The sequence below is a fragment of the Anabrus simplex genome, chromosome 3 (genome assembly GCF_040414725.1).
Source record: "Anabrus simplex isolate iqAnaSimp1 chromosome 3, ASM4041472v1, whole genome shotgun sequence".
In the NCBI taxonomy this organism is placed as follows: Eukaryota; Metazoa; Arthropoda; class Insecta; order Orthoptera; family Tettigoniidae; genus Anabrus; species Anabrus simplex.
This window is the reverse complement of record NC_090267.1, coordinates 303,047,271-303,058,919: the sequence shown is the minus strand read 5'-3', so window position 1 is coordinate 303,058,919 and position 11,649 is coordinate 303,047,271. Positions and strand designations below refer to the sequence as shown.

General features: G+C 37.1%; 1 protein-coding gene across 1 annotated transcript in view; it reads right to left on the bottom strand.

Annotated features, from left to right (window-relative positions):
• Nucleotides 1-3,011: 3,011 nt before the first annotated feature.
• Nucleotides 3,012-11,649, bottom strand: part of LOC137498959 (uncharacterized) — a 424,246-nt gene continuing 415,608 nt past the window's right edge. The window contains exon 4 of the mRNA XM_068226845.1: nucleotides 3,012-3,067. Within this exon, the coding sequence (XP_068082946.1) occupies nucleotides 3,064-3,067 (4 nt within the window). The 3' untranslated portion in view covers nucleotides 3,012-3,063. The remainder of the gene's footprint in view (nucleotides 3,068-11,649) is intronic.

Below are 11,649 nucleotides of genomic sequence, written 5' to 3'. Positions count from 1 at the left end.
ATTTAACCGCTCAGAGAGTTACATGGGGGTAAAAATCCGAAAACAAGTATATCCATTCCTTTCTTCGAAACGGTTTAACATACGAAAGCAAAATACCAAATAGCGACATATATTTTAAATCCTAGGTGTGAAATAGGAAATGTTTTTTAACGTTCCACCCCTAAAGTGTTAAACGAGATTATCTTCGTAAACGAAATTATTCATCCCCCCAAAACCATTTGTCGTACAAAGTTGTAATTTTACTAGAAGTGTTTTCTTTTATGTCCTAGGGGTAAAATATCGTATACCGGGCGAGTTGGCCGTGCGTGTAGAGGCGCGCGGCTGTGAGCTTGCATCCGGGAGATAGTAGGTTCGAATCCCACTATCGGCAGCCCTGAAGATGGTTTTCCGTGGTTTCCCATTTTCACACCAGGCAAATGCTGGGGCTGTACCTTAATTAAGGCCACGGCCGCTTCCTTCCAACTCCTAGGCCTCTCCTATCCCATCGTCGCCATAAGACCTATCTGTGTCGGTGCGACGTAAAGCCCCTAGCAAAAAAAAAAAAAAATATCGTATACTTCAAAATATTTCTCCCTTAAGAGGTTTAGATGGTGGTTGACTCTCGAAAACATATCTATTCTTCCGAAACCATTTCAGGCTTGAACTTAATTCTTGTAATAAAATGTTGTCTCCTATATCCTAGATATTAAGAAATATTTTAAAACATTCAACCCTTAAAAGGTATTCATTTATCCATTATTGTTTGGCGTACAAAATCAAAATTTCACAGGATGGTCCCTTTTAAATCGTAGGTTTAAAATCAAATTCTTCCGTATGGGGTTCAAATGAGTGTTAGATCAGAAAATAAATAATCATCCCCCCAAAAATGTTTAACGTACGAACTAAGGGCATATTTACAGGCTCAGCTGACAATAGACTCTCTAAAATGTAAAACTTTGGACAATAATTTCCAGTATCTTGCTAGTTAAACATATAATTTTACTACTCGGAGTGTTACACTATATCGATGCGGACATCGATGCTTAGGAGAATAGAAGATGCAAGTAGTAGGTGACAAAATAAAATAAAATAACAGTAAGTATGGAGTACAAGGAACGAAATTTAGCTTAGCTATATGTTGTCGGGAAGAAAGCATTTCCAAAAGTAAAACTGAGAGATGACGACTGGAAAGGAGATAAAGCAGACGAATAACATGAAGCAAGAGAAAAGCACAAAGGTTATACGAGGAATTAAGTGTTCTGCTAATGATATGCTAAGTTCGGTCATTTTGATTTGTATTCTAACATAACACATAACATGTGTATAATGGAACAGAAACACAGTAAGTCATTATCACGAACAAACACTATCTCATAAACAGGATGTACCGGTGACTACGTTACAAATTGTTGGGTTATTATGATTGGCTCAATATGAACAATTTTCTTATCCAGAAATGTTCCGTTTGGTAGTTAGGAGGATTTACATTATTTTTCTTTTTTGTAACATAGTTCTTAGTAACTTTCATCTCCGTTTCCAAAAAGAAAAAATAGAAAAGAAGGGGAAAATAAACTCACGGCCTATAAGTAAATAAATTATTATTCGTTATATACAGTATATATTTTTTCTTTAATGCTGGCATTCACTTCGCCATGGTAACTTCTATAACATCTGAACACTATAGTGGTTTCAGTTGTTCAATGATGCATTTTCATTTGTCAAGTTTATTTCTATCATGGAAAGATTCAAACTGAGAGAATTTGCTTTATTTGCGCTTAATTTATGAAAGAGCAAATGGCCTGTGTTGAGGCTGATGGAAGAGTTTTGAATATTTGCTAAAACTGGTGCTGATATTTGAATACTGCAAAGCAAATTTTAAGCACTAGGCAAATAAATGAAAGTGACAAATACTAATACTAATAAATGAAATGATATTAATAATAATAAATATTAATAAATTAAAGAATGTTATACGAAACGGTTTTAATACAGTTCGAAATATTCAGTATTCAGAGTTTATGAACATGAGTTACGATATAAAAAGTGTTTATAATGCTCCTTTTTATCATCCCTGAAAGTCTTCAACATAGTCACTGGTAAATCCTATGTACATCCATATATTTTAAGGTAAAATTAACCTCAGAATACCGTCTTTCTTAACACAGGGAATCCTTAGAGATTCAAGAAACCCGTATTTTTCTCTCTACTTACATGAATCCGGTTCTTCTGGTTTAATGTTCACAAAGCTCTTTTGATCTCTCTTGTTCTTGAGCCCTGGCGCCTCATTTACCCAGGAGAATGGAATATTAGAATTTTTCTCTTTCCAAGAGCCAAGCCCGTATTTTTTGTCTTTATACTCCGTTCACTATATTATGTCACAAACACACGGTTATCATAGATGATTAATATAATATAATATAATATAATATAATATAATATAATATAATATAATATAATATAATATAATATAATATAATATAATATAATATAATATAATATAATATAATATAATGCATGACTCCACCACTGCAGATGAATTTTTACGCACTGTTTAATCCGTGGAATTCACTTTACCCCCATAAAACAAAGTTGGTCTGAAAGCAGATTGATTCAAAGAATGTTTCGGCCGAGAGTTGCCTTCTTTCTTAGAGAATACAGTTGATCTCTGATCACTGCATTAGCTTTGCTACGCGTTGTTATCATTTCACTTACTGTACTGTTATCCTGGAGGAATACTTGAAAGAATCCACCTGTTCCTATTTCGTATCCCTTATTTGATACTAAATCCTGTAACCTTTCTTCCTATCTGACCTTACTATGTTCTTGCAAATGCTAATTTTCATATGATGGATAATATTAAAGTCTTTGTGATGGACCTACCCACTGCACCTGTTTTCAAGTTCCAGGCCGTCAGCCAAGTCAACCATTGAGATCAAGCCGTCTGCATAGCCATAGGTCAAACTGTGAGTTCTATACAAAAGTATTATTTCTCATATGAGGTGGTTAAGAACTCCTACCTTGTTGAAGAGCGTGTTGCAGCATGCTAGCTGTATAATAAAGACTCCACATTGAGCAGAACGTGACTCACCTGTAACAAATAAGAAAGCTTACCTTAATAACAATTTATGTGTTATGAAACGGTTTCAATGTAGGTCAAAATGTTCACTACTGTATAATTCTGCAAAATTCTTCAAAATGAACTTAAAAATGAACAGAATTATTTATTGAAGCAAGTACAAGAAACATTTAAAAGGAAAACTAAAGTATTTCATTTCGTTGCTTTTATACTTATAATCCATTGATACCACTACACAATGAGTCAAGCTTAAGTGTTTGGAATGGGACCGCCGAAATAGACTGGAGATGCACAAATATTTTCTTCATTTGATTTTTTCTCTCCGCCAATTAATTTCAAAGTGAGATTTACAGGCACTTTTATATTGACACATAACGTGGCCATCATTATGAATGATCCAATTAGAAATATACTGACATTTATGTTAAATGGTATGATTCTCGTATTCCACCCCTTTCCGATAATTATATCAAAGAAATTTTATATCTCTCCTACAAAGAAAAGGATTAATTTTAATACTATAGTGTGCGTTATTGGCTGTCGTTTCAACATGTCCGTTAAAACATCCGATAAGTTGATTTTAGATTTTTTATTGATTATAGTTCAGAAATAAGGGGAGATAAATTTTCTACTGTCGTTGTTGTTGTTGTTGTTGCCATTTTAAGTAAGGTCTTGGAACATCCATAGCATCATCTCATGATAGTTTGAAAATCCACAGCCTGTTTCCAGTCATTCGACCGGGTCAGGAATGGAATGAATGAATGAATCCCCCATCTGGTGCCGGCTGCCGAAGCCTGTCGCACTCCTCTGGGGCGATGATTAATGAATGCCAGATGAAATGAAATGATATTGGAGAGTTTTGAAGGAATGAAATATGACAGAAAACCGGAGTACTCGGAGAAAAACTTGTCCCGCCTCCGCTTTGTCCAGCACAAATCTCACATGGAGTGACAGGGATTTGATCATGGTAGTTTATATGTGTGAATTTCTTTCCGTAAATCTGTATCAATCTCAAAACGTTGGTCCTCATAATTACACATCTGTATTAGAAACAGGAGGCCTGTGTTTGACTGGGACATAAACTTACGAATGAATCAGGCAAGGCTTTATTCTCTACCCGCTTCTGTTCAATTTCTACTCAAGATACCTACTACAGGGAACCTCTGCAACATAGAGATAGTGGCATCAAAGTGAGTGGAATTATGTTAACAATATAAGATATGCCGATGGTACTGTTCTTATTGCCAACAGTGCTGAGAAGTAGAAAAATATCATATTGAGAGTGGTGGAGGCATGTGAAACCCTTGGGCTAAACCTGAAAACAAAGAAGTCCAAATACATGATTTTGGGTAGGAGCCCTGTCATAGATCCCGGTCTGTGGCTCGACGGTGTGCCTATTCAGAGGGTGGAAATGATCATGAACCTAGACAGGGTTGTCAATTAATTCTGGGATCATTCTCAATAAATAAAATTTCGCACTGAAAATGCAAGAGCAGCATTTACAGGTCTCCGACAAGTGCTCAACAGCAGAGAACTGCCACTGCAGCTGCGGACTCCAAACCTTCATTGTGTTGTACGGAGTCGAGGCCTGTAACATGACAAACGCCAGCATGAAAGGACTAGAAACTTTTAAATGTGGACCTACCGTCACATGGTTCGTACCAGAAGGGTAGACAGAGTGAGAAATGAGGAGGTATTCATCGAGCAGGTTGTGTAAAGAAGACAAAGAACTCTGTAAGTCATTTAAAATCATGAAAAGCTCCTACTTTGAGGCACCCGGAGACCTACAAGCCTCTGCAAATCATAATACAAGGAAATATTGTGGGGAAGAAAGGTCTTGGGAGATACCACACGTCTTGGCTGGAGAACCCATCTTGCAATTTCGCGCAGCCACCAACAAAACTAACATAGCCGGAACGATCTCGAACGTCCCATGGTGAACATGGTACTAGAAGCAGAAGACAAATGGAATCTATGGAAAACCATTTCAAAGGTTGAGGGTGGGGAGGTTCAAACCCATCATCATCCAAATGCAAACTCATATCTACACGACTCACGCGGCATAGTAAACTTGACTTGGTATGCACATTAACCGACATAAAAGCGTGAACTGCTGAAAATGCATGTCTCCCAATATAAGTAAGAATAAAAGGTAGGCGGACATTGTCACAGAGAATTCTTATTTACCAAAATATTGCCAAATATAATGTGCACTCCTACGCTTTAAAAAAAAGCCTGAATGATGAAAATGGCTCCAAATTGACCCCAATGCTGCTTATCATTTTCCTAATAGGACCATGCAAGTTTATTGGCAAAGTGCATTGCGCAAATATATTCAAGAGGAAGTTAATAAATATTTTATAACTGTAGAAATGTTTACAATTATTCTTATCCACAAGAGCTAACTCAGGTTTTTCGTCAAGGCCTGTACAGTTCCCGCATTCATCTAGATTTGGTGAAACATTGGAACACCACTTCTAGGGCTCAGACTTCAATCCATATTTCGTATCTGTATTTGCTTTATGATGATTGCATATGAGGAATCAGTTAAATTACTGGAATCAGGAGCAAGGGGAATGAAAGTGTACAGAATATAGATACGCAGCAAAAGATATGTAGATGCCATTGTAATTTTGGAAACATTCCCCAGAATATGGAACTAATCCTTCACAAAGTTGATAGCCCTACCGCACTACAAACATTTAACCTACTCACAAATATGAAGGAAACCAACATTGTATTAATCAGCAAGGAGAAGAATGTAAGAAGAAACATCAAGATTCCAATACTCTAACAGAGCACACGACAATTCTCTTCACCTTCCGTGCATTATGATTGGTGACAACGGAAGAAGTACTCAACTAGAAACACGAATTTCACTTAGAAAGAAATCCATTATAACGAAAAGAAATGCTACTAAATAATAATAATAATAATAATAATAATAATAATAATAATAATAATAATAATAATAATAATAATAATAATAATAATAATAATAATAATAATAATAATAATAATAATATACCTACAAAACAACTAATCTAGCCCTACCCTGACTTTGCATTCACAACATGACAGTCACAACAGATAGTTCTGCAAAAAAAAAAAAAAACCCGCTGACATTACGTTACAACAGATTCCGCTCCAGTCCTTGTATGCACAGTTGCTTACTTCGCAATCGGCGTTCCTTAACCTACTTATCCTGGATTTAAAGTACACCAAATTACAACAATCGCATACTGACTTGCAATCTCGCAATCGGTAAGCCCTCTACATTTCGGGAATACCATAATATTTACTTACTCAATTACTTCGCAGTCTGAATGCGCATCGCTGTCACTCGGTCCCACTTCACCCCCAGGCTCGAATTCTACATCCTTCACTATGTACACATCACCAGCACTTCACTTACTGCTGAAATTACCTAACAAACTCAAACCACTGGATACTGTTATACAAGAACCCCATGAACATCATAAACACCCGTCCCCATTCCAAACACATACCCCCTTATCCCTCCAAGCTATACTCACCGCCATCTTCCTATGAATCTCCTTCTTCCATTTTTTTCACACATGCATTTTAACCGCACATACGTACCTGATCGATTCTCCTCCGTCTTCCTATTGTTTAATAATCCACCTTGTAATACTCCGCTCGTCCCCTATTCGTTACATTTTCCGATGTTTGGCACCCAATAGACTATTTCTGATCTTACTTGTTTCTTCACAATTACTTAATAAGTGAAAATAAAAGTATACATATCGACTTATCTCTGCCTTTCAACCAACTCTTATTTTTATGAAGCCCCATTATCCATCATATCAACCCTCTCCTGTTTAGCCTCTCAACGTATCTAATATTTATCCCTGTTACTTCTTCTACTTTATTAAAAACACTAAGAGAGCTTCTTACTCTACTTACAGCCAATAATTTCTGCCTATGCATATCTTTAATTCTCCTTGACAGCACCTTCATCCCTCTACCTTCTGTCTTCGTCCACACCTCTTCCCACATCTACCCCAAACCTATCATCTCCAAATATCCCTTACTTTTTTCTAGCCAGATGCTAGTAAATACGAGGTAACAATCTTAATCTAGATGTTAGAAAAAATTAAAAACTTTGAAGTACAGTTTTGTATAACTAAGGAATTTGGATAATGTTACTGCAGAATGAAAAAGGGAATAAACCCCTTTGAAATAAGGATATAAGGAAGAATGTTTTAATGTAGTACTTGGACCGACAAAGTCAATTATGTGAAAGTCTTGATAAAAGTTAATGTAAGTCCCTGATGCAAATAATCTGGAAAAGAAAAGTACAATCTTTGGTTCATCAGCTGTTGAACAACATATATTTGAGAACCAGATATGGAGAGAAAATTCAGAGAATAAAGGAAAGAGGAATGTCAAGAAAATGTTCCTCAAATGGCTGCTAGGTAAAACAGGAACATAACATTTGCTCTAACATGAAGACGTCTATCTTTAATAGATCACTACGGTGGTAATGATGATCCACGGCCTTTAGCTGATTGATTGATTGATTGATTGATTGATTGATTGATTGATTGATTGATTGATTGATTGATTGATTGATTGATTGATTGATTGATTGATTGATTGATTGATTGATTGATTGATTGATTGATTGATTGATTGATTGCATACTCCTCTACTTCTTCAAACTCGGTATTTAAAGTGTGACAAGCCTAGGACTCCAAACCGAGTTACCTAGACGCGAAGCTACTTTGCTAACCCCTGTAAATGGGTGGCGGCCAGACTTAAAACTGCGTAGTAATGAAGAAAATGTATCACATTAAACTGGGTTATGATCATCATCAAACTGTCGTCGTTGAAGCTCTAGTTCTATTAAGCACATTTAACGATTTAACGTGTTTAGAAAGTCAAATTACAAGTTTTCACCTCTTAGCCTGGGAGCCTCCGTCGCTCAAGCGGCAGCGCGCCGGCCTCTCACCGCTGGGTTCCGTGGTTCGAATCCTGGTCGCTCCATATGAGATTTCTGTTGGACAAAGCGAAGGCGGGACAGGTTTTTCTCCGGGTACTCCGGTTTTCCCCGTCATATTTCATTTCAGCAACACTAACCAATATCATTGCATTTCATGTCTCATTCATTAATCATTGCCCCAGAGGAGTGCGACAGGCTTCGGCAGCCGGCACAATTCCTGTCCTCGCCGCTAGATGAGCGCTTCATTCATTCCATTCCCGACCCGGTCGAAAGACTGGGAACAGGCTGTGGATTTTTATTTTTTTCACATCTTAGCCTGAATGCATCTTTTAATTACCCAAGTAGCGTTAATTATGTTAAAGATATCTCTAATTAAACTACCTGCAACTTTGCTAAAGTAATAAATCTTTTCATCTCTGAAGGTATTTCTTACCAAGTCTGCAATTTCACTCTTCTTCGTAATAGGTAGACCAGTCAACTCAAGATCTCAAATCCACGGATTTGATCCTGGCTGAGAAAGTCGATTTTTGGAGTGTGGGAAGAACTCCTCGCACTCCGTGTCTCTATTGTTGGCTCGTTAAAGACCTTAGGAAGCGCAGTGGATGTTACATGGCAAAATGGTCCAGAAAAGTTAAACATTAGGTCTTAGATCGCAGCATAATTCAAACGTAGAAACTGGTATCCTAGAAGGTACCATTTCAGAAGTCTACCGCATGGTAGCTGAGCCCACATTATTATTATTATTATTATTATTATTATTATTATTATTATTATTATTATTATTCTCAATAACACTACAGTGAACTTCATTCAACCAATCATAGCCACAGTGCGCTTGATATTTGACACTTCCCATATAATAACAATATGGCCTCAACTAACTGTGTGCAGGTTCTTTTATTTGACGACAGTTCTCTTTTCTGGGCTTGAACCAGAAATTTTTCGATCCGTAGACCAACATGCTACCACTGATCCACATAAGAAAGTATTTCTGTTCGTGGAGACATAGGCTTAACTGATGTCTCAGAGGTAAATTCCATTTGAGCAGTCTTCTTGAAAATATTGGCACCTACTTCACATATTCATGGTCACCTTCTACCTATACAAGTATACTAGATCAGCCTATATATATTCTAGGTCATGGATGGCGAATCCATGCCATGATTTCGATGATAAGCCATATTAACATACTAATGTTTTCATATACGTATTGTTACTACAGACTATACGTATCTTATAGTATTTCACGTGTTAAAAATAAATATCGATTTCCTTTCGGATATGCAATATGGCAACACTGCTACACTGATAGGTCTGGAAGTCAAGTGAAGTAACAGTGTCGTTTTCTGGTGGTTTTGTTTATGGACCTCAAAAACTTGTTTTTCGGTGCCGAAAAAACAGAAACTTGACGAAGGTAGTGTCCGAATATTTCAAGAACAGTGGTCGGGGGAATCGGAGTGATAGAAAGATGTGTTGTTATTGTTCAGAAACAGTTGTATCCCCCACATTTAATGCAAAACACCATTTGGAGACGAAATATTCAAAATTTTGTTCCATGCCAAATGAACAAATAAGAGAGTTCGTTTCACAAAAAATCGAACAATACACAAAACAAACTAGTTCTTTTGTATCATCTTTCAGATCAAGGAATAATATCAGTGCGACTGTTTCCATCTGTCTCGTCGCATAATACAGCATGGGAAACCGCTTTCTGACGGTCAATTCTGGAAAGAAACGTTCATATTGACGTACGGCAAATTATTTGAAAACGTCCCTAACAAACAACAAATAATTAACAGAATTAAGGGAATGCCAGCCAGCAGAACTGCTGTCAGAAATAGACTAACAAGAATGAGTGAAGATGTTTCGGAGCAATTGAAGGCTAATTTGGGTAGCTCCCAGATTTATGCACTATGTTCTGATGAAAGCATGGATGTGACCTTACAAGAAAGGATAACTATTTTTGTACGATTTCCATGTGGAAATGTGACGAGGAAGAAGTGAGCATGCAAACTACGAAAAACAGGGGAAGTTAATGAAGATAATGGAGGAAGTAAAGCAAGAACTTGTATTAAAGATGGGGGTTAACTTACGGAAACCTATGTCTATAACAACTGATGCTTCCCCAAGTAGGGTGGGATTCATAATGGGTTTGTGAAATTTCTTATATAAGAAGTTAAATGTCCTATTTTACAGTTCTATTGTATGGAACATAAGGAAGTCCTGTGTGCGAAAGAAGGTATGAAGTCATTTGAAAGTGTACTATCGGTTAGAGGCGCGCGGCTGTGAGGTTGCATCCGGGAGATAGCGGGTTCGAATCCCACTGTCGGCAGCCCTGAAGATGGTTTTCCGTGGTTTACCATTTTTACACCAGGAAAATGCTGGGGCTGTACCTTAATTAAGGCCACGGCCGCTTCCTTCCAACTCCTAGCCCTCTCCCATCCCATCGTCGCCATAAGATCTATCCGTGTCGGTGCGACGTAAAGCCAATAGCAAAAAAATAAAAGTGTACTATCGGTGGTAACTAAAATTGTGAATTTAATATCTGCACGTGCTCTAAATAATCGCCAATTCTAGGAGATGTTACAAGGGGTGGAATCTCACTATGGCGGACTTTCAATGTGCAATACTGTAATGTACGCTAGCTGAGTCGTGGGCAAGTACTCCATAGATCTGTGAGCTCTTGGACGAAATTCGCTTCTACATGACAGGAAAGCAGGAAGAATTCCCACAACTCACGGATCCTACTTTGCTGTGCGATTGAATAATGCTTCATGATTTTACAGCAGCATACAGTAATGTGAACAAGGAACTGGAACGAAAGGGACATATTGCAGATAAAATCTTTGAAATCATAAAATCATTCCAGAGGAAACTTGAAGTATTCGTCAGGGATGTAGAAACAAAGATATTTAAGTACATTTCTTCATAATGGGTTTGTGAAAACAAACCTGAATTGATGTCAAATTTTACATACCAATTAACTTTTAAAGACACAAAACTTATTGGTAAGAAGTATGTGCACGTCTTACAAAATTCAAAACAAATAGCTTCCAAGAGATTTTTCCAAACTTTGAGATTTGGAGAAAAAATTGCACTTTATTTCTAAACCTCATATTGCACAAATGAGTAGCATTAAGGTCAATATTATATTGACCATTTACAAATGCAGTTTATTGAATTTCAAGAAAACAGCTCATGCGTGAATAAATTCGTACAGCCTGTTGAAGCACTGGTGAAAATAGAATGTGCTGTTGAAGGTGAATACTCTCTCCAGAATCCAGAGAACTTAATACTTGAACAGTGGGACAGCTACCCCCAAAAAGGTTTCGGCGATGAAGGAACTTCTTATATGGTTACTTACTTCGTCTGGATCAACATACGCCTGCAAGCAGCTATTTTCTACAATGAACGTTGTGAAGTCAGCGGTTAGAAATCTTCATGGTTCAGACCTAAGTGCATCTTGTGTGTTATTGATGACAACAAGTTATGAACTTAACATAAATGACATGGCTACTAAGATTCAGCAACAAGCTTCACACTAAATGTGAGAACGCTATTTCACTCAAAGCCCATTGACAATATTAGTATTTTTATTTTTATATCTAAAAGTATATAATGAACAAGT